Below are 24,692 nucleotides of genomic sequence, written 5' to 3' on the forward strand. Positions count from 1 at the left end.
ACCATACTAATTCAACACTAATCCTCTATGGGTCCCGGAGTAGCGTGCTACTCGCTGAAAAAGCGCTTCGACGCCTCGTCAGCGGTAGTAAGCGCTATATAAATGAAATGACAATACAATGATCAATTCTCTTAATGAGCTCCACCAGGTGATTGCACTAGAGAAGAAAGACCATTTTTGTAGCAATGAGTACTGTGAGGGGTGTTGCACTTCATTTCTAATGCACATGTTGATTGTGTGATGGTTAAAGCCTACAGCAACCTCAGTAGGATGTACGAGGGTTGGGGGAAGTGAGAAGAATAAAGCCCCCCACCCCTCCCCAGGAGTTTAAGGCCCCTCTTTTAGCTCTGAAGGCTTGGGGTCTGCGTGATGTGCCACACATTAGCACCTTGTCCCAGTACCTCACTAATGAGCCTGCTTATTGCTTTCCAGGAAGGACCTGATTTTTTTTACATGCTCGACTCTTTTAATGACACCAGAGGTGCAATTTAATTGCTCTTTTTCCACAGTCATTGCCTGCTTATAAATGATTTCCTGTCGCTGGTGAAGACGAGCGGTCTCACCCAGTTGCTGCTCCTGTCAAAACACGGTTCTTCTCCAGTACCTGTAGGCACCACGTTTAGGGAGGTGTTGGGTGTGAGGGAGCAGTAAAGAGGTGGAGTGGCTCTCCCAAACATACAGACGAGCCGTAATGGATAGCCATACCAGACCTTTCGCCCTCTTTCTTGGATATCAGGCATATTTACCTCGGACAGCAAAGACTTGGCATGACTTCAGAGCAGCCTTCCTCCCACCCACCACCCCACCTACCTTTATTGTGTCTTCCCTTGGTAGAGTCGGTTCTGCGCTTTAATGTTCCTCGAAGACTGCGGGACAGCTCTATTTCAAAGGATTCCTTTTTTCAACATCAGAAGGAAGTGGAGGTAGCAGGCTTGCCGAGGAATCAAACCCATGACTCGAGGCTCTCCTCGTCAGCGGGAACCTTTCAAGTTTTCATGGGAAAAGTAAAATCTGGGGAACAGAACGTTGGAAACCATGTTAATGTTTTGTTACCAGTTTGAAAATAGTGTAAAAAGGAGATCAAACTGCGCACCGTTTATTTATTCTCAGCGGTCCTGGCCGTTTAGAAAACATTCCTATTGAAACGTAAAAGGTGTCTGCCGGACCAGCGAATCTCTCGTAGATTACCCCTCCTCTGTTCTGATGCCTGGGTACCTGCCCCAGCGCACACATGTTCTAAGAGGCACATCCGTGCCGCGCTCGCTTACAAGGCCCAGGAGTCACTGTGGGCCGGGGTGAGTGGGGCTGCAAGGCTCCCCTTCAGAAACCTATACAGGTACCCTAGGCATAACTCTCAGTAGATCAAGCGATGTACATGCAATCTCTGCACCCTGCTATACTGTCCATTCAGGGGCACAGGCCTAACCTGCACTAGGGTTCATACCACTCTTCATACATATGCCAGGATTGGTACCCACTGCTCATCTCAGCTGCTATTAAAATAAATGAATACCTCAATCAATGCCTCCTGTGTTACCAGTCCAAGGTAATAACTGACAACGTTCAGGGGCGGCTCTAGGCTCATGGCGGCCCTGGGCAGGGAGCGTAGGTAGGGGGCCCCCCGGAGGAACGCAGGCGCGGAGGCCAGTGAAGAGGGGGGGTCAGGGTGTTTGGAAGTGGAACAAAGTCGGAGGCCGCCAAATCCCTGCCATGGGCCGTCACGCAAATATGTATCCATCCTCAGAGGATTATTATATTAAGGATATATATTGGCGTGACGGCCCCTGGGGTTTGGCGGCCCTGTGCAGGTGCACAGTTTGCACATGCCTAAGGCCGCCCCTGCAACATTTCTCTGAGCCTAAAAGTTCAGACATTGATAAAAAGAATCTGGAGGCAATTTTTTACAATCTGTGCAAAACGACCTAAATGTGTACAATTTCTGAAAAACAAAAAACCAAGTGGGAAATGAGAAGTCTGAATTTTCTGCTTGGAACAAAAATGTGCACATATTTGGACTGTCCTCTGCTCGTGACTCGCAGGTCACATACGGGTTTGAGCAACCCTAAAGATAGCAACCGATGCTCAGTAAATGAGCCTCAGCTGGTTTCCGCAGAGGGTGAGCATTATCTGTCAGTCGGAGGCACTAGAGATGACCGGCATCTTACAGTAAAGTGGCAGTAAGATGGTGGCACATCAGACTGTTTGTAATCGAGAGGAATGGTTGCTACATTTGCCTGGGTTACGAATATTTGTTATGAAGAAGAATCGGGGCTTGCGAGAGGTAGCAGCCTTGGAGCTGCTAACCCACGGGATCTGTATGAAGCAAGCGTCTTAAATACCGGTCCTGGGAAGCTTGATTCCGGTCCAGGGAAGACCTGGCTTGGCAGTTCGGGCTGGACTGTTCCCATGAGGCACATGGTCAGGCTGATTTGCATATGGCCATGTCTGAACTGGGGTGGCGGAGTGAGCTAAAGAACAGTGATGGATTAAACCCAGATCAGTTGACTGTGGGTGAGTGTTTGTATTGTCAACGCTCCGTCCATCACCACCTTTGGTTTTTCTTTGTTAGCCCTAAGTTGGCAGGGTATGCTCAGCCGTGAGTCCCTTGCTCACTTTGCCACTGGAGTCAAGCAAGCCCGGCTGAAGACGGCTGTAATGCCAGAAACCGGTCCTGGGAAGCTTGATTCCGGTCCAGGGAAGACATGGCTTGGCAGTTCGGGCTGGACTGTTCCCATGATGCACAGGGTCAGACTGATTTGCATATGGCCATGTCTGAACTGGGGTGGTGGAGTGAGCTAAAGAACAGTGATGGATTAAACCCAGATCAGTTGACTGGGGGTGAGTGTTTGTATTGTCAACGCTCCGTCCATCACCACCTTTGGTTTTTCTTTGTTCGCCCTAAGTTGGCAGTGTATGCTCAGACGTGAGTCCCTTGCTCACTTTGCCACTGGAGTCAAGCAAGCCCGGCTGAAGACTGCTGTAATGCCTGAAACCGGTCCTGGGAAGCTTGATTCCGGTCCAGGGAAGACATGGCTTGGCAGTTCGGGCTGGACTGTTCCCATGAGGCACAGGGTCAGACTGATTTGCATATGGCCATGTCTGAACTGGGGTGGTGGAGTGAGCTAAAGAACAGTGATGGATTAAACCCAGATCAGTTGACTGGGGGTGAGTGTTTGTATTGTCAACGCTCCGTCCATCACCACCTTTGGTTTTTCTTTTTTCGCTGTTATGTATTACCCTTGTAGAGGTATTCCAAATTGAGTAAGCCTTTTTAGGTCGAGCCTAGAGTCCGTGTGCATGCACTGCTCTGCAAGACTTGTTGTAGTGGAGTAGGGCATAGAAGCCACACCCACTCTTTGCCCATTGTTGCCATTGTCCTTCCTAAATGCTGGCTTCTGATTCATAAATAGGCTTGCTAGTCCCTCCTTAGTACCGCTTTGTCTTCATTTGTCACCTCCCATGGCGACTGGCCCTTTTACTTCGGTTGGTACACGGTACCTGTTATTTAGTCTTTAAGCACTTTTTTCTTTGTAGTCTTTCTCTTTCTGCAGGTACGACGTGCTTGCTTACATGCAGCACCATGCACGCTTTCTCTTTTGAAGCAGGCGGGGATTGAAAATTGTGAACAGATCTGTCTGTAGTTCACGACTATGAAGACTTTAGAGTTGCGGCCATACTGTGATGGAACATATCAGATCATATGCTAGAATAAACACTGTTTCATACTCAGAAAATAGTCCACTCATCTTTAGTTTTTCAATCGTCTTTCATTTATGCACATATATTGATGTATAACGTTCCCATTATCCTGCTAGTCACAAAAAGCGAGAAATTCCATCCATTTTTTCCAAAGAACTTCCCAGATCCGCTTTACTGAGCTCGTCTGTTTCTACGTCATGGGTAGGCAGAAGCCAAGAAGAGCCAATCAAGTCACAGTGTGCACATGCGTCACTATGAAACTATGGCATTTTCAGTACTAATCAACACCACCATTTTTCTTGGCGGTGCCATCATCTATAATCCTCCTGGCTGCATCTCTGATTTCAATGCCCAACTCCTATCACAAGTTATGCCAATATGCCTTCAGAACAAAAACATACTGCTGATAGGGGACTTTAACATCCACTATGACGACAGTAATAACCCCCTCACCAAACAACTGACTGAGAATATGGAGATCCTGCAGTTGTCCCAGAGAATCAATCAGCCAACGCACAAGGCGGGACACACCCTCAACCTGCTGTTCTCCAATATCAACTCCATCTCTATTTCTGCTATAAAACCATTATTGTGGACGGACCACTCCTTGGTTGAGTTCAACTTTCACCTACCTGCCAAAAACCCTAGGTCCTCCAACCAAATAACAACCCATAGGAGAAGTTACGCCAACTTTAAGGTTGAAACCTTTCGAAAATACTTTGTCCATCCCTCTAGAGGTGAGTCAGATATTGACGAAGCAACAGACAGACTTCAGAGCCACATTGCCTCGGCTCTGGAGCACTGCTCACAGCTCCGTCGTGATGCCAACCCCAGGCGCACCGTGTCCGAAAACTGGTACGGGCAAGAACTAAAGGCCCAAAAAAGGAAATGCACAATGCTCGAACACAAATGGAGGTTAACAAAAACTCAGGAGACGAGGGCTGTGTACAAGAAAGAACTGTCACAATATACTAAAGCCATCAGGAAGGCAAAAAAAGACTACTTTTCCAGCAGAATTTTAGAGAATAAAAACTCCTCAAAAGACCTTTTTAAAATTGTAAAAGAGCTCTGCAGTCCTGCCAGTCTCTCATCTAACCTGACTCCCTCTCAAACAGGCTGCGACAATATGAATAACTTCTTTTGCGAAAAAATAGACAAGATCTATTCATCTTTCTCTAAAACCAAAACAGGCAGCCCGGTGGATCACGAGCCCTCCTCCCCCCAAGCCTGCTGCACTAGCTTTGGCCCATACTCCGAAAAGGAAGCAGGCAAAGCAATGCTCGAAATCAAATCTGGCTCCCCCTTGGACCCCTTCCCTCATCATATTTTCCGGCAGCTCATTCCCCTGATCTGCCCCGCAGTGACTCAGGTATTAAATCATTCGCTAGATGTTGCAGAGTTCCCATCCAGCTGGAAGAACGCCACAGTCACTCCCCTTATAAAAAAAGCTGGTTTAGATATTAATAATCCGTCCAACTACAGACTTATATCCCAACTTCCCTACCTGTCGAAAGTCCTAGAGAAACTGGTCAACAGACAATTGGCCAGCTTTCTCGAGGCAAACAATCTACTGGACATCACACAAACGGGTTTCAGGGCCAATAACAGCACGGAAACAACTCTCCTAGCAGTGCTGGATCACATCAGGATGCACGTAGATCAGGGGAAGACAGTTGCCCTAATACTGTTGGATCTCTCGGCGGCTTTCGACACCGTCCCCCACCACCTGCTTCTGGAAACCCTAGCATCTAAGGGTATCAGGGACAAAGCACTGGGCTGGCTGCGGTCCTTCCTATCGGATAGATCACAATCAGTGCGCATGGGCAAATTCTCGTCCCCATGCCGGAACATCAAATACGGGGTCCCACAGGGGGCCTCACTAAGCCCAACTTTTTTCAATGTTTTTGTTTCATCCCTGGCGGGAATAGGCAGAAAGTGGGGTGTGGAAATCTGTTCCTATGCCGACGACACCCAACTCACTGTCATCTTGGATGAAAAAAACAACCCTAAAGACAGGCTACTTAACTGTCTTGCGGAACTGGCCGAATGGATGCACCAGCATTGTCTAAAACTTAATGCAGATAAATCCGAGATACTTCTGTTCGGAAGTCACACTCAGCTGTGGAATGACAGCTGGTGGCCAAAAGCGCTGGGCACCCCACCTGCCCCGTCACAAACAGCAAGAAACCTTTGAATAACCATGGACACTTCCCTATCCATGAAGACTCATGTAGCTGCCATATGCGGAAAAGGCTTCGCAATCCTAAAAATGCTTAAGAGAGTCTTCCCCAGGATTCCAATGGAGTGTAGAAAGATCCTGGTCCAGTCTCTCTTGATGAGTAGGCTGGACTACGGAAACTCCCTGTTTGTAGGCATGGCCGAGTATCTTTTCACCAAGCTCCAAATGGTGCAGAGCGCAGCAGCCAAGGCCATTTGCATGAAACGGAAATACGACTCAGCCAAGAGCTGTTTGCGTCATCTCCATTGGTTACCAATGAAGCAAAGAGCGACTTTTAAAATGATGTGTATTACCCATAGAGCCCTGCACAAAACTGGTCCCCTCATCCTTAGAAATAGGATTCAGTTTTATGCTCCCACCAGGAACCTCCGCTCCCAATTCTTGGCTCGGGCAAAACCCTGCCGGGTAAAGAGAGCCAGGATGGGCGAGCGCGCTTTCTCCCATATCGCTGCTACCAAATGGAACGAACTACCTACAGCCCTCGGACTCACAGAATGCCACCTGGCATTTAGGAAACAGCTAAAATCTTTCCTCTTCCCCCATCCTGAATAATGTAACTAAATTCATACCTTGTCACATGCACATTAGCAATCATAGCGCCGTGATATCCTACCTGGGATGATTGTTAGCGCTTTATAAGAAATTAAATTATTATTATTATTTTAGAGTAAATTGTAGTGCAGACAGTAACAACAACCGAGGCAGCTTTGTTTGCAGACAGACAAAAAGAATTTAAAAGTAGAGCTATGAGCAGCAGGATAAGCAGCCGAAGAGAAGAGCTCGCAACGGGACCGTGGCATGTCGCAAAGCGAAGGTTCAATTTTGCAGGAGGAAAATGTACATGGAAAGGGTTTGGAGTCCATTCCCCCTACACTCTCCTTCCAGCAGTAGCCTCGTCGTGTCTGAGCCTGGCGTTTGGTTGACACTTATATCTTCCTAGAAAGTGTGCTCGATGGATTCTATTTATTGAAGACAGGCAGTACATGATTAACACCCGAGGCAGCTTGTACTAAAATTAGATTGTAGAGATGAAGGAATTTTGCAAGAAGATTGCAAGAGATGGGGGGAAAATATGAGTATCTACGTGTGAAACGAAGAGGAGTGCAAAGTTTCTCTACATGACGCCAGCAGCGGGCCGGGCCTCGGGCGTAAGACAAACAAACTACATGTAACCGCAGCAGTTAACGTCACCTGCGTAGAGAAGAAACTGTTTACATAACTGTGTGTTACAGTTATAGGGTGCAGAGAAAGGACGGTGCACACAAGTGGCGGCCCTCAACATGTGGAACAGGTGCAATATCCAGTCTGGAATTGCATAGTCATAGGCTGTGGCCGGATTGTTCCAAATGATAACACACATTTGCAATGCAATGGGTCTCACATTTGCACAAGTTTGAGCTATTTGCATTGTAAATTACTATGCCTTTTATTAATGTTTTAAAAACCAAAACATGAATAAAACACATTTAAATTTACAATGCCAATACCTCATCTCGCGTAAATGCAAGACCTATTGCATTGCAAATGCTTGTTTACATTACTGATTGCAATCCTGCACAGAGGTGACCATGGTTGATAACTTGCATAAGGTGGCAACTAATGTAATCTTGTCTGATATGTACAACTCTAATAATATTAGTAGCTCAATGGAATTTTCAGTGAACAAAAGTAGCTCTTGTTAGTAAAAAGGTTGGAGAACCCTAATCTAGAGTGTGTAGATGAGCACCTCTTGGCTAGTCACTCTGCCTGACTTTTGCTCTTAGTTGCCAGGGAAATGCATTAATGACTGGCTCTCACCCAACCGGTTGAAGAAAATTAATGAGATGCGAAAGATGGTAAGTGCCATAATATATTGGGATCTAACTATGATAAACACCTATAAATGCTTTTGAGACCTCTTTCTGAGTTCAACTATTCTTTAGAAACCTCACTGGTCATTGCTAGTAAGGTACATGCCAGACTGTTGGACAACGATCTCTGACACTCCCTGCCAAGCGATGTTTGAGATTGTTGACTGCCGCTAGTGAAACCATGGAGTGTCTCATACGTTTATAATCAGGTCTTAGGCTGCAGGGAGTTTCCATGCCATTTTTGGGGAAGATCCCTCTCGACTATTTCAGATTTAGGTTTGATGGTATTATTTTTTGGGTGGTTTCTTGTTTTTTGATCACCCCTAACCTACCTTGAGCCAAAGACGTACACAGTTCTGGGATACACCTTTCACAAGAGACACCCATCTACTGCATGCATCTTAGAGCCATTTTCACAAGTTCCTCAGGATATGCAGAAGACATCCCCACAATACATTTTTATGTGACCTTTTTCTTAACAAGTGCAATTTCTTGCCTGTGGGGCTGAGTTCCATCATCTCTTTGAAGGCATGGTTTCCCCTTCTGGTTAGAGGCAAAGGAAATTTGTAATGTAGTATTGGGGCTATGGGCCACCTTTTAGGTGAGAGGCAGTTGCATTGGGCACACGTACAAAGCAATTATGCAACAAACTAAGTGCATTGATTTTGATATTTTTTTTTAATACTGATGTGCAAATGTGTACACTGAAGGTGTGGTACTGTAAGACACAACTGTCTCATGCTGTCCTTATCCTTTTCCCTACTTGTTCCGCTAATCAACTTTTCGCTGTGCGCTCTCAGACCACTCGAGAGAACTAAGCCAACTCTGCTGCCTTGCTGAGCCATATGCTTCTAGTAGAAGGGAGTAGGGTACCAGATTGCCTCCCTAATTTGTTCTCCAGAGAGTAAGCTCCTGCTACCCTTTTTGGGCTGTCTGTCTGGCAGTTTGGTAATGAGTATCCGAGATTTTTCTAACTCCTCTTGTGTAGACTCTGCATTTTACCCGCTAACAAGACATTATTTCCTTTGAGGAGTAATGGTATCCATCCTGTCTGTATGCCATGATGCCTGTGATGCTGCAGTTAAAAAGAATAAAATGAAATATTTTCATATAAAAAATTGTCGATTTTGGTATTGTTGATGCTTTTATGGTATGTCTGGAATTGATATACTTGATATGTGTTACATATCGCCTGGCCTAGGCGTTTCCTTTCCCAGTGTATTTCCCCTGTTCAGGCTTTCTATCCCAGATTCATGGTTCCTGTTATTTTACAAAATTGTGTTCACGCAGCAGGTCTGCGTGGGGTAGTCCATAATCTTATCTGTGATAGAATTTTTCAAAAGTTAAGTATATCATATTTTGGAGATTTGGTGTAATTGGTGTATGACTGTTTGACATGGTTTATAGTAACATTTTCTAAGGTAATAAAAAGAATAAAATTAAATATGTTCATATAAAAAATTGTTGATTTTGGTATTGTTGATTTTATGGTATGTCGGGAATTGATATACTTGATGTGTTAAATATCGCCTGGTCTAGGCGTTTCCTTTCCCACAGTGCATTGCAGTTATAGCCTGTTTATATGGCACTATTTCTGCTCTACTGAAATTGAGGAGTACTAAACATTTGTTCTTGTTTTGGATGCCTGACTTTGCGGTCTCACCAAGCCCTTTCCGTCACTGACTGAACTTGGCATTTTACATTCAAATAATGCTGACTTTCTAATGTGAGCTGGATCAGTGTCCAGCATCCCTGAATCGTATTACGTTTAGTGTTTTTCTAGCCAGTACTTTAAACAGAACACTGACAACCTGAGTATCTTCCAGAACATGAGACTACATGATGCCTGTTTCCTGTTGTTTCTTCCCCTGGATTGTGCAGATTTTGAGCATTCCATGGTGAAAGTAGAACATTGTATTATCTTAATAACCAACCTGCGGTTATCCTGAGAGGCGGCGGCTTTCCTAAGGTTCAGAACAATATGCCACAATGGAGGGCTAAGCGAAGTGTTACAATCATTGTAGGCAGACCTAATATTGTCCCTGCTTGTTGAACCGTGCCCACTTTTTCCCACCCTACTGCACCCTTTCCATAGCAAGCATCTCGAGCCTGTGTCGTACTGAGCAAGTGCCCTTGATCCCCTCACTTGTCCTGTGAGAGAGTGTTGAGCCACACACAGGATCCTTGGTTTGACTCGTGCTGGATGGCACTACATCCCTTGTACTGGACAGATATATTCTCAGAATGCAGACGCACCCTATTTTGAAAATGGAGATTTCTTGCTCCACTGCGGCCCCTTGATCAGGCCACCTCGGAGGCAGGTCTGTCTTTGGGTGTACGACCAAATTGATTGTGAATGGCCAGTGCTGCAGTATAGCTTTACCAGACCCCCTGTTCCTGACTGTTGGGGCCAAACCTGACAGAACCTGGGGAGCTGGAGAACCTTGCGACACGTGATAGATTTTGATGGCACGGGTGTTCTCTCATTGGGCGGTGAAGTCAACCACCATGGATTAAGGAGCTCTCCTGCGTCGCCCCTCGCCGAGCCTGCGGTCTTTCCAAAACTACTCCTTCTGGGGCTGGCTCTGGGAACTGTAAGTGAACCCCCCTCCCCACCCCCACCCTTGCTGCTAGTGGACTACAGACGGGACCAGATCATGACGATTTCCCAAAGCAGCTTTCCCTGGGCCTCTGAGAGCGGCCTCCCATGCCCTACTAAAATGGTTGCCCGCCCGCTGCTGAGCTCTGCAGTAGACAGCCGGACCAAGAGGTGCCGGGGCAGAAATAGGACACTGGCAGCCTCTGCGCCCTGCCCCGACTTGGAGGAATGCCTGCTGCTGGACAGCTGAGAGATGCCTGGAAGAGGCGCAGGAGTGCCAGAGAGGCTGGGGCTCGCCTGGCCAAATGGAGCGTGAATCTTCCGGACCCCGTAAGCCACATCGTTACCTCCTGCCCCTGTTCTGGACTTAGAGGCAGACCCCGCGGTGGACCAGCGTGGCCCAACCAGTTGAAGGTGGGCTGAAGTACTCCCCCAAGGTGGTCCTGCATGCAATATCATTCCTGGAAGACTGGCTGCAGGAGGTGGTCGTCCCAGAAGGACTCTCAAAGTTTTACGCTCCTGAGTGAGCCCACAGGGTGCTATCCAGACCTCTGGGGCCAGGCAAGCGGCCACGCCCCATGGTAGCCCAGTTCCTTCATTTCAGAGACTGTGACTCTTACAGCAAGTGTGCCCCACTGGTCCTTACTAAGTAGACAATTTGAGAGTTTCTATTTTCCTGGACTTCAAGGCTGCTATCCAAAAACTAAAAGTGATGTTCCTCGCAGTCAAGAAAAGATTATATGATCTCTTCTTCCCCTCTGCCAGGCTCTTCCCAGTCAGACTAAGGGTCCAACAGCATGGTAAACCACTGTTGTTCGACACCCTGGCCACGACATTGGACTGGATTGATAACCTATGATGCCCAGGGGCGACAATGTTCCCAAGACAAAATACTGGCACCACGATGACGTAAGTGCCCCCGCCGCAGGGGAAGGCAAACACCAGGTCCCACTCTACAACAGGCCCGGGAGGGCAGTGCCCTTGATGGGGTGCCCTGAGAGTGACTGCGGCAGTACAACTACATCCGGGGATGATTCTGGGTCAGGGTCTGTTAGCATCCCTGGCTCAGACTCCAGCGTTGTATTACCCAAGAACACACCGCAATCCGCAGAATTCATTGTCTGCTGAGGTGCCGCACACCCTTGCTGAATGGAGGCAGGGGGCTTTGTGAACAGTGTGGGGGGGAGTCACTGCCAACATACCTTTCCGCAGAAGGCTGCTGCTCCTTATACCCTCTTCGTCTTTCTTGAGGCTCTGGCGCTGGGCAACAGACCGCTAAACTGTCTACAGATACAGGGTGGCATGCTTTTTCCTCCGAGCTTGAGGGTGGTCACTTTCGCTGGAGCAGTGTTCACGTGCAGGTTTTGAGTTGTTTGAACAGAGCGCTGCGGCATGTCTGTCCAGGGGTGTGTGGTTGGGATATGTTGTTGTTTCGTCCTTTTTTGCGGGGGTACCGTTATTGTTCTTTGTTTGAACCACCTAGGGATGACTTTCTCAATTCTACATCTCTGATTGAGATCGACGGAAGTTGTGGGTTGGGCAGAATGGATAATGGGGTCTTCCACACACTGTTGCCTTCATGGCTAGCACCATCTCTACTGTACGGGTAGTCACCTGGAATGTCAGAGGTCTCAATTTCCCCTCCAAAAGACCTAAAATTGAACTAGATCTCATGCGATGAAAGGGGCACAGTGCCTTTCTCCGAAAGACACAATTAACAAAAGCATAGGGTTTGGCTTTACAAAAACTCTGGACGTGCAAAATGTACGCTACTGCATACTCTGCCTTTGCACAGGGGGTACTAATATGGGTCCTCCCTGGGATTCCCTTCCTACCTCAAATAGGGATCATGGATCCCAAGGACCGATACCTGTCACTAGTGGGCAAGTTGAATGGCAAGGACATCGCACTGGTGAACGAATATTCCCCTAACATAGGACAACCCTTGGTTTGGCCACCTTAAATCCCCTTCACCACTACCCACTATTAACTGGGGGAAACCTCAACTGTGTGGCGGACTCTGCCTTAGACATATCTGCCCAACCCCCCACACCCCACACTTTGCCAATCCAGAAAGCGGCTCGATCATTGCACCACCGGTTAGCAGACTGGATGGCCCATAACCCAGGGGCGGGACTACGCTGGCTTGCATAAGTCATCAGTTCGCCTTGACGCTTTCCTCTGCTCCCCCCTGTCTGTGCGAGGTCGACAGGAATTAAATACTTAGCGAAAACTTATTCTGACCATAACTGACTGCTAATATCTCTGGCCTGGATTAATACCATACCCTGCATCCCAACCCGGAGGCTTGTAGTTGCGGCCCTAGATGACTGGCTTCAAAGCAGCATTGGGAGACGCGTTAGACAAGTATTTCAGGGAAAATCCAGGCATGGCCTCCTCACCACTGGTAGAATGGGAGGCATTCAAAACCGTTGTGAGGTCATTGTATTTCCCCCATGGTGGGGCCCGAGCCCAACCCCATGCAGAGATCCTGGCCCAGGATCAACTAATGCCACAATTAGAATTCCCTGCTGAGTTTGCCCTGGTGCTGCACGATAGTTTACTGAAGAAGGGGGGAAACTCTTTGCACTAATTGAACACCTTCGCACATATGACTATAGTCTCTACATCACTAGGGCTCATTCGGAACGAGACAAAACTAGCAGAATGCTGGCCTGGTTGTCCAACCCTGACTGAAAGGGATCTCAAATACTTCAGGGACAAACTGTAGGCGACAACTTGGTTTATAGTAGGGAAGAGATCATTACGATCTTTTTGTCCTACTTTTCCATCCTTTTCAGTCGCTCTGGCACAGCCTCGCCACAGGCCCTGCCAGACTTTGTGCTGGCTGTAGACACACAGTCTCCTCTTACACTGGCAGTCAGACTACGAGGGGAAATCACAGTCCAAGCCGCGAGGGGAGCAATTAAATCCCTACCTAGCCAGGACCAAGGTACCCCGATTATGCGGGCTCCCACTACAATTTTACGTGATGCATGTTGAGGTGCTAGCTCTGATCTGGACTATGCTGTAAAATGCAGCCAGAACGACTGGAACCTCCCGCCAACCAAAGGGGAGACGCTACTGGTACCCCAGCTCAAAGGAAAAAACAGAGAACACATAACATTGTATAGCCTCCTTTCCATATTGAATGTTGATTATGAAATACTAAGGAAGATTCTGGCTACCAAAGTTCACCCTCATATAGGTGCCCTCACACACCCCAATGAAATGGGATTCATACGCACATGTAGCACGATTCCCAACATTCGTCAACTCGTTCAAATACTCATGCCCCTTCAAAGGAGTACACCCCAAGGCGTTGATAACTCCATAGGCATGGAGAAAGCTTTTGGTTCCATATATTGGGATTTTCTCTATGCTCCATGGCCAACATGGGACTGGGCAGCGGTTTCCTTTTGTGGATACATCTTATTTATTCAACACAGACGGCTAGAGAAAGGACAGGCGGTGGCATATCCGTACGTTGCCAGATTGAGCATCGCACGCAGCAGGGCTGCCCACTGTACCCAATTCTTTTTGCAATAGCTATGAATCAACTGGCTCTAACGCTTTACACAGGCCAGTCTTATCAAGAGATAGTGGCTGACAATCCGTCCCTGCATGTGTCACTCTATGCGAATAACCTGTAGCTTTTCTTTCAGGTGGGGGAATGCTAAGATGTTGTGGAGGGCGCATGGCACCCTGGCACATATGGCCGCTTCTCGGGCCTTTGTGTGAACTGGGACAAATCAAACGCATTCCTTATTAATGTCACAAACACACAGGCCTCTATGCCAGAGGTAGGACCAGATCTCTGCTGGGAGCCATGCTTATGCCACTGTCTAGGTGTCCGTACCTATCACACAGTGGCGGAGACACTGAAGGGTAACCTGCGACCAGCCCTATCTGCCCTTCAATCCTCTATCACCTTCTGGCTGACTCTTCTACTGTCTGTGGCATGCAGGGTGGCACTCTCAAAGATGGTATTTCTTCCCCGCCTTGTATATTAGTTCGCAGGACTCCCGATCAAGCTCCCAAAAGCCACCTTTTGTGAGATGGACAGCCTGCTACTCCACCTCATCTGGGGAATGGGACACCAGTGCCTAATGCTGACTACGCTCAGACTTCCCACCGATAGCAGAGGACTAGCGGTCCCTGACTTAGAGTGTTACTACCTTGCAGCAAAAGTAAAGGGGACTGCGTATTGAAAACATTGTAAATGGGGGTGGGGGGAGGAATGCATACCAATGGGGGTGCGCCTTGTGCCGAATCGAGTCTCCCTTCTGATGCTGCTATTTTTCACGCATGCTCATATGGGCCCCAAGGTCACTATCTCTTACTAAGCAAACTGAGCTTCCCATAGTACAGGGGCGTTCAACAAACACAGACAAAAAGTCCCATACATGAAGAATCTTCCCATGATGATACTTTTACACCTTCTGCATGAAGGAAATGAATCAGGGTTACAGGATTGGGAGAATCAGGGCAATGCAAGGCTCGGGCATTGGTACAAAGATAGTACAATACAGCATTTTGAGGATATTGCTAAGAAATGTGACATGCCACTTTCTGCTCTACAGGGTGGTGGTAGCACACATATGTTGAGTGTGGGTTTGCGGATGGCCAGGAATAATTGGAACGTAAAGGCCTAGACAATCTGTATTACCTCTAGCCAATCTCATGAGATTGCCGTCCTTTACACAGCACTGGCAGCCTAGACTCTGAGTGTGCTCACAGACTTGAGGAACCGGTGGTCACAGGACATGGATCATGCCCTTACAGAGAAGGGCTGCAGGACTTCCCAAGATATATACCTTGCATATCCTGCAATGCTTGCTTCAGGCTTATCCAATCATATTACATCCACGGGGCGTACTTGAAACCCAAACACATTAATCCTAGGAACACATGCAGCAGTCCTCGCTGCCAAGTGCTAGGGGCAGACTTTTATCACATAGTATGGGGCTTTGCGACCCTCACCTGCCTCATACTGGAACTCAGTGATGCTGTACATTAACGCTGCCACATGTCGCAACATAGGCCGTTCATCAATGACATGCCTATTGGGCCTCTACCCTAAATCAAAGTTAACGTGGTCCTGTGAAGATTCGCTGACCTAGCCTTGGTACTTGCCAGACGTCATAGCAACTTATTTTGGAAATCTCCTAGAGGAACATTGATCCAGGGTTTAGGGAAATAATTATCCTTTCTTGGTGCTTATCTTTCTGGTTGCTTCTTTTAATTTTAAAGAAAGGTATCTTCTTCTGCACTTTACGCACTTCGTTTTGAGGTTCCACAAGAATCATTTCTTGCAACATTCTCTTCTTTGGGCCTCTTCTCTTTTTTTCTGTACTATTCCCCTATTTTCTATCATGTTTGGCCATGGTCTACTCTAGCCTCTCACTGTGCTGATAATTAGCAAATTTTCTTTTTAAATACTGTTTCTCTTCAAGAACGTTTCTCAACCTGTCTATCTGCGATTGAATCTTTTATAGCTTATCATTTTCTTTAAACTTAGTCCTAGTAACACAGATTCTCTGCCTACTCAACCAACTTTATTTATTATTTATTTCCCACCTATTTCTATTCCTTATTTTTCGTCTGCCTGAAATTGTTGATCGGCTTTGCTACTCAGATTGCTTTTGTGGTTAAAAACAACCCATTTCCGTCTGTCAAACATCTGTGAAATGAAACCATGTATTCTCGTTTTGCCTTTTGAAATTACTACAGTTGTTGAGGTTCTGTTGTCTTTACTGTAGTGGGTGTGCCCTTATTCATCTATCCGAGAAACCTTGCATTTTATATTTTGTGCCATGACTTGCCTTCTAAATTAATTAAGATGTCTCATTGCTATTTAGAGACATTTTAATCCCTGAACAGGTTAATTACTGTACAGTAAACATTGGACATGAAAGGTGCTGAATTTTAGCGGGCCTTTGGTGGTGCCTTACTCAATGTAAACAGAGTTAAAGTGGAGGAGCATTTAAAGGGACAGGTGGAGACTTGAGCTAGCTTGTTTGAAACTGTTGTGACTGCTTGGGTCTGGTGTTGCTCGCCCGCCTTTGATGAATTAGTATGAAAAGATACTTAACTGCACCAAATCATTTGCCCAAAGTTTTTAAAATAATTTGCTCTCTCCCTCAGATCCGCTGTCGATGGGGCCACAGAAAGCTTTGGAAACTATTGGTGCAAATTTACAGAAGCAATACGAAAACTGGCAGCCAAGGGTAGGTCGTCCTTGTGAAAATGCTGTTTCTCTTCAGTGATCGTGCTCTCTTACCCATACATTTGTAGGTTTTGCCTTCAGACAGCTTTTATTTGTTTTTCAATACCAAATGTGGAAACTACCAGGACTTAGAGGACTTTGGGTCAGCCCACTGCTTACAGTTTGTTGGCTTTCTTGTCACTGTTAGCTTGCTTGCTTTTTGGGGTGGCCTTCCTCCTTCTTAAGTTCGTCCATTCACTGGAGCAGAGCTTCTTTACCTTCCTTGCGTTTGTTTGACTTGTATCCTTCCACTTCTCACATTCAGGAAACTTTCTACTTTGGAAAAGGTATGTGTTTGATGTTTTTTGCTCAGTCCCCTTTGTTCTGCTTTCCTCCCTCACATCCCTGGCCGCCTGCACTCTGTGTTGCCCTCCACTTCAAGCTCACCCTTTCATAACCCACTCCTCACGAACAAATTTACATTCCCCAACATTTTTAACCGCATCACTGGTACTGCTCCCTGTTTCGACTTTTTTCAGTGTGTTTACTGCTTCACGCCACTCTGCAGCATTTACTTTTCCCATCATTCCTTTTGCCTGCACCACCATTGCTTCCCTATTTCCTCCTGTTGTTGCTTTTTAGGATTTTTTTTCTTTTCCTTTTTAGAGGATTCAGCAGCTGCAATTTGTTGCCGAGGTGCTTCATTTTCAAAATGTGCTGTTGCACACATTATTTTTTTGGCCTGCCACTCCAAGATTGGGATTTGCTATTTTAGAATGGTAAACTTAAAAAAAAAAAAATATAGGGTGCTCCATAGCATTCATACGTTTACATTACCCTTCTCTGCCTCCGTAGTGTCATGAAGCATATGCTTCATGTATCATGACACACCTGCCTGAACATGTACTTTTGAGGGGGGGTTCTAATGGTGCACAGTATTGGTCCAAAGCATTGTTTTTCTTTTTTGCCGTTGCTAAATAGCATCAGCAAAGTCTATAGCAACCAAAAGGTGGGCTGTAGGCTTGTGAAGCATTGTTTTAAGTATACTGATGGCCCATGGCTGCTGCGTCTTGCATGTTCATGTGCAAAGACTCATGGAAGAGGAGGACCTGCATGAATGCCACTCATTAGTCTTGATATTTTCTGTTTCTGTAGTAAACACAATACATTGACTTGTCTCAAGTTATTGTCAAGTGTTTCTTAGACCATGTAAAAACAGTTATGTAGTTTCTTCTCCATTGTTTTGAAATTCTTTTTCTTAATAATTGTTGTCTTTGGCTCTTGCATTCTGCGAAAAATAGTTCTGTATTCATTCCCTCTTCCTGTTCCCTTATCTTTGAGAGCTGGTGATTAAAATTTAAAAAAGGTACCTTCCCGGGTCCCACGTTTTCCTGCTTCTCTCCTGAACAGGAAGCAGCCACAGGCAGCCTCCCTTCCCTCAGCCAATCACAACGCTGCAATGGCAGCGTTGTGATTGGTGGGGACGGCGCCCAGCCGGGCGCCTATTGGGAAGGCATTTTCTCTATGTCGGCTGCAAAAGGGAGAGTGCGCATGACTGGTTTGGTCGGCCCCAGAAGGCTGACCAAACAGGGCCCACAGCAGTGGGCAAGCCACTCCTTCCCGACCAGCCCGCCGGCCCCCAACGAGGCATACCCTTCAACATAAAATGGTAGTTTTTACCATTTTATGTTTCTGCTTCTTGCACTGCGAAAAGGCAGTGGGGCGACGCTCCTCGGCCCTAATGGAGGAGCCACCCCCGGTTAAAAATCTGGATCTAGTCTAGCCCCTGTGGATATTCTAAAAGCAAGAGATCTGCAATTCGATTGAGTAAACAGCAGAAAGAACAGTACAGAAGATAAGTAACGTGTTCTTCCAATACCAGAAGGGCTTCCACATGTGTTATCACTTAAAACATGAAAGGATGTATATTCCTGTCTGAGATTTCAGATGATCTTAGGGTTACACTCCGATCCCTGCAGTGGGCTCAATAACCCACTGAGCTAACTTCCTGTACACTTCGTTATAACCTGGGCAAACATCCATTAAGAGTGTGTGTTTATATATGCACACACACACACACATATATATATATATATATATATATGTATGTATGTATGTATGTGTACATAATATGGGTATAATTCACAGCAGTCTGGCTTCCACCATGTGCAAATGCTCTTATTACGCCTCTGCAGTCTCAGCTAAATTAAAAAAGAATTCCTCCTGGCATTCTTTTAAACTAGTTTTTTCTTCCAGAAATTGTAGTTAAAGGCTGTGATGTTGCTGCGCTTGCACGTTTTGTGACTTAGCTGCAAAAGGAGGAGGGTGGGTTAAAGGCGCAGTCAGCAGCTGCAGGAGGGCTGAAGGTCTTTAATGGTTTATGGGAGGAGGTGCTTTGAATATGCTATATTGTTTTATTTCAATATTTCAATAGTGCTTACTAGCCCTATGTGGGGAGCTGAATCGCTTGTCTACATGGGAGCATGCTACACCTTGTACCCTTTATCCCTCCTACCTTCTCTGGTACTTCCTTCTAGAACCTGTTTCTATGTCCTGCAACACCATCTTGGGGCAGTACTAGTATTTTTGCCACCCTGGTGGAAGGCACATCTTTCTGACCCATCTCCCTCTAGAGCCAGTAGCGCCCCATGTACTGGTAATATCAAACACACAGAAGGTGATGGGAAGACCACTAGCAAGTGCTCGGGTAGCATTCCAACCCATTGTTCTTTTGCCCATCATGCTATCTCCGATCAGACCCAGGCATGTGCAAATCATTCTTGGTCCTGCTCCAGTGGGACAGTCCATCTCGAACTGCCAGGCCCTGCATGAAGTGGAACACTAGCAACCCACGACTGCTTTTGCTCTGATTAAGGCTCTTTAGTCAAGTGTAGCTTGGTTCCAATGGCACAGTGAGTTCTCTTACCACACGCATACATGCACGCACACACTTCACTCTCCTGACAGTCATCTCACGGTACTCTCCTCTACATCCTCACTTTTTTCCATCTTCCAGTCTTACCTGACTGTGGTCTAGAACCTCTTTTGTGTTCCACACACTTAGCATTTAACTCACGGAAACGTGCTGAAACCCTCCTCTGACACTCCCATCACACAGTTTTTAATTCGATCCAAGATCTCATTTTATTTGCAATCCCCTTTTACTTGCCCTTCTCAATAGCCTCGTGCTTCTGCTCTCGCTCACCTTAACTTCATTTACATGATCTTCTCTTATTTACATCCCTCTTTTTCGGATCTGCTGTTTCTCCGACACTTTTAACTATTTCGCAGTCTCGCTTACACTGACAAGGCTGGTCTTTTACAAACTTTTCACCAGTACTAATGTTTAATGAGCATTTTCAAACTTACTGCGATTACATCAGAGCTGCGTGCCTCAGTTCGGAAATGTCGACTTAGAGAACTTGTTGATGATTTCCAAAATGAAAGTTGAAACATGAATGTTTAGTTGTGAAGAAAAAACAAATGCAAGTTTTGACTGGTTTAGAAACTGCTAGACTTTTTTGTTTATTCGTGGGTTTCCTACTTTTGAGGAATACCTGCATCCTCATGACAGGGTTTATTTGGAGGCACCTTCTAAGTAAATATGCGCAAGTCAACTGCACACGAGGTAACCTCTCTGCAAATGTTTATAACGCGCGTCTTCCACTTCCAGTCTCTATGCTGTGGAATATCGAGGGCCACTAACTTGCCGTGGGCTCACGGGAGGTGCGAGAAGCCCTTCACCTGAGACCCGGCAGGAAACACACGCACTCGACAGCATCGAATCTGGGGGGATGGGCAAGCACAAGGGTGTTTTGAGGGGGTGTATACGTCGAATATATGCTTGATGCGCAGTTGGACGTGTCTTGCAAAGTACAAAGAATCAAACTCGAAATGTAGCTGTCCCTTTCTTTTTCCGCGCAGTGTTCTAGCTCCAAGAGCGCACAGGGTTAAAGAGAATGGCAGATTTACAAAGGGAATGAAACCAGTAAAGAAAGCAGCAGATTGATATCGACACAGGCATTTGATGTAGCAATAAAATGAGGGATAGTAAAAGGATATGTATTTCAAAAACCGAAGCGTGTTACAAGCCAGAGGGTCGAGTGTATTTGGAGAAGACGCCTCCGCTTCCAATATTACTTTACAATGGTGTTAATTTAATGGGATGAGGGCGATCTTTTTTAACTGAGTTTGTGTTGGCAGGAACGCTGCACTACTTTGTGGGACCGACGGCATGGTTATGTGCTCCCCTGAGCAGTTGTGCTGTGGGCACTCACACTCACTCCTCTACCTGCCGTTAGCGCAGCAGGGGTTCGATGAAGAGGAGGGCCGGGGTTCGACCGGGGTCTCGTCAGTGTTCACTCCGCCCGGTGAGCCTCGTCGCGGTTCGTTCGGCGCTATGCGTGGAGGACCCTCGGCAGTACCCGGCTCACTCCGGCGCCTCCCCGGGCGCCGCCGCATTGCTAGGCCGGACACGTCCTCTTTTATCGCGCTCCACGGGGCTCCTGAGTTTTCCTGCAGTAATAAAGAGGAGCTGCGGTACCAGGCGCAATAAAACAATGGGAACATTATTGAATTCATCAGATCCTTTGATGTGGATACTTACATATCCAGGCCGTGGCTCCGGGAGGGAGGGAGGGGAGGGGGTTCAGTGCTTTCCCAGGTCGCTCCCGGGGACGGCGCAGCGGCGGGACGGAAGCTGTGATTAGAATCGTACTTAATCTATACGGTGTACCCCGACGTTTACACCCCAGCATCAAATAAGTAAACGTTAGCAGCGTGTCAGAACCAGCCTCGCCTCGTCTGCCCAGCCATCATCTTAGCTGGCATTGGTCCGCGTTGGGACTTGTTGAGATAGGCCGGCCTGCCTTCTCCGAGAGCACACGGCATCTTTTGATGGGGAGTGTGAGGGCATTAATGCGGAGTATGTTGCATGTATCCCAGTCTGCGTTTCTCCCCCGTAAAAAGCTCTCTTGTTTATCCGCAGAAATGCACTGTTCCACTCCTGGTGCTTGGTTGCTGAGCTCTAGATTCTTACTGTCTTTTTTGTGCAAGAGGAAGGGAGGACACTGTGAGCACACTAGTCTAGATGGAATAATGCTGGTGGTCAAACGGCAGTCCTCCATAGCCTTCCTTACTGCACGTCTCCGAGTGAGTTCTCCCTGAAGCCATCCATAAGTCTGTTTCGATCCACTCCCAGAGTTTGTAGTAGGATTACATTATAATATTGACGGTATCAATACTTAAAGGGCGCATGTATCTGATAGTGTCACTACCGACTGGAAGACCTGTTGACGTGATCCGGTAGGCCCTTCATGCCCCTTTAAGCCACTGACTCCTCATACTCACCATACAAAGGGTTGTTTTTGTAGTTTCTGGCATGGGCTGAAATGCACCTCCTACCAGTCCAAGAAAGTGTGTCCAGAAAGAAAAGCTTCTCCCACTGACTGGCCACCTACAGTGTTAACCCCTTCCACGCTCATGACGAGCTGGGCTCGTCATGAGGTAGCCTCCTCGCACGCTCATGACGAGCCCAGCTCGTCACGTAACATGCGAATCCGCAAAAGTCAGCGTGCGAGCGGAATTCCGCCCGCACGCATGCGGTTAAACAGTGTTAAACCAGCCTCCATGCTGATTGCAAAATTGACTCCTGTCCAGTACTGAGACTAGACTTTACCAGCAGTATGTTGGGGACAGACAGCCTGAAGAGTTGTGTGAATCTTTAAGAGTGCTTCATGGACATTGGCCAATTATTCTGGCCAGTTCCTACCGGCTGAAGTTGGAACAAAGGTCAGCCCGTGCACCCTGATCTAAATTGTCTGGTCTTCAACATCCCCATTAAAAAAGGATATCAGCATCGCCCCAGGGTTAGCATAGCAGTCTTCACGAGACTGCAAAACTGCCCAATAAACCGGGACCTGTCACGCCATGGCAGAGATTAATCGACGACGACAACGTTACACGAAGGGCCCGCGGATTAGCACTCCTGCCTCGGCAACCTAGTTAGTTTGTATCAGCGACCATGTACCCTGTGTGGCACTGTCCACAGTACACAATCACATATGTAGCAGCATCAAGCAGGGCGTTATGACACCCACCCACCATGTGCTGCAAGACACTATTTCTTTCAGCCCCATTTTAACCTTTACTTAATATGGCTTCAGGGTGATATTGCTATTAATAAAACACTTTCTTACCCCTTTCAAAGTCCAAAGTGCTTTGTTGTATGTTGAATAAGTAGCTACTCTAACATTTACATAGCTCTTTCTACCCCTGTCGAGTCCGTGAAATGCATTGATTTACATCATGTCCCTGGGTGCCTGAAAGAATTGCATGGCTAAAAAGGACGCCCTTTTGGAGTTCATGGGAGAAGAGTGTTGGTTGTGGTTAGGGTAATGTGGGACTTACCAGGTGAGTTGCATAAACTTTGGAGACATGACATAAATATGGAGTGTGGAGTGTTGCTGCACTACAGTGAGAATAGACACACTTTCACAGTTACATACTTAACTATTTTGGAAGGTCTGAATCATACATTGATTCACTATAGATGTGGATCAGTGTGGTCACCCTCAGTTAATACACTATTTGGGTCTACCAGAGAATTGAGTCCACTCAGGAATGTCGGAAGCCCAAGTATTGGCAGCAAGGTTAAGTACCTAAAGTATGGTGTATGACGTCCCTCCTTGTGTGGCTTAAGTCCAACTCCTAGATGCAGGGCAAAGCGACCAGAGAATGGTATATGAAGTCCACCCTGGAGTGACATAAGCCCATGTCCTGGTGGCATCGTTAATCAACCAGACCATGCTCAAGGCGTCCGTTCATGCATGACATAAGCCCAGGTCCTGGTAACCAGAGAATGTTATATGTGACCCACCCAGGAAGAAGAGCCAACCAGAAATTGATTTGGGAGCCTATAGCATGGCTCTATGACGCCCCAAATACATTTCTGGTGCAACAGGGAGCAAAACATAAGAATGTGTATTATATATTTAGAAGTTATATTTGAACTGTGGATAAACCCAGGAACGTTTTAACACAAATCCCTTTTGTTGTTAGCCTTGCAATGGCAGAGGGAAAGGGTGCACTAACGAATGGAAATGTCCTTGCATGGCCCTAGAGCAAGTACCGCGCTGCTCTGTGTTACACTGCTAGGAGTGTCATGTTATTTCCCTGCAGGTTTCTGATTGAGAATGAACACAAAGGGCTCTATTTTATTTACACAAAAACAGTAAACCTAATACCTGCAAACATACTGTGTAACAGGCACAGTGTAAGTCAGAACAACTTAACAATTCTCTCTGAACAGTTACCGAAAATACAATTTGAAGGGTTGTGGATGGCTATTTATCAGGTCGTCCCTGCCCCACTTAACTTAGCTCATTTAGGCAAGAACTAAGGGCCTCAAGCCAAAATTTAGAGACACTTAGCTGCCCTACCAGAGAGCAAGTCTAGCTCTTATGCCGATCTGAAAATCATGCTAAAGGCATCCTTGTTAGGACCTCTTGACACCCGTCCTGTGAAATGTGCCTGGACAAGCGGGTGATAATTTGACTCAATGATGCACACCCATCTTCTTTGTTTGCAATAAAGTGGAGTCCTGAGCAAAGAGCTAAATTTCGCTCAGCCTTCTAGCACCAAAACCGTCCATAGCCTACACTTGGGGGTAAAGACAGGCAATTTTATGGAATTTGATGCAGGATGCTCAGGGTGTGCTTACCTGTGTCCATGCCAACCATGCGCCAACACCGTCTGTGGTCGACCAAGACTGTCCCTCCCCTTAAAAGGAAGATATTATGCAGCAAACGAGATCAAGGAATCAGGAGATAACTCATTACTAAGATGAGCCCAAGTATACGCCATCTGTAAGAAGGAACTGTTGTTTTATTCCCCCATTGGTCTTTGAACTTCACGACGGCTTATCCTGAATAATCTAGTCCTCTCACTGTTCAAACTTTTGCAGACAAATTCAGAGCTTTTGTGGAACATTCCTGCCTCCATACTCTCTTAGGAAAAATATAAGACCAGGAGATTACTGTGCCTCGGACCTTCTGAGTTTTTCACAAATTGGGTACCTTCCAGATCTCAATAAGGTCC

The 24,692-nt window shown here is 46.6% G+C and overlaps 1 protein-coding gene across 2 annotated transcripts in view; it reads left to right on the top strand.

Annotated features, from left to right (window-relative positions):
- Positions 1–24,692, top strand: part of RPTOR (regulatory associated protein of MTOR complex 1) — a 2,181,859-nt gene that overhangs the window by 388,865 nt on the left and 1,768,302 nt on the right. For both annotated transcript variants that reach the window (XM_078654105.1, XM_078654106.1), the window contains exon 3: positions 16,535–16,617. In XM_078654105.1, the coding sequence (XP_078510231.1) occupies positions 16,535–16,617 (83 nt within the window). The remainder of the gene's footprint in view (positions 1–16,534; positions 16,618–24,692) is intronic.

This window comes from Lissotriton helveticus, chromosome 7 (genome assembly GCF_964261635.1).
Source record: "Lissotriton helveticus chromosome 7, aLisHel1.1, whole genome shotgun sequence".
Taxonomy (NCBI): Eukaryota; Metazoa; Chordata; class Amphibia; order Caudata; family Salamandridae; genus Lissotriton; species Lissotriton helveticus.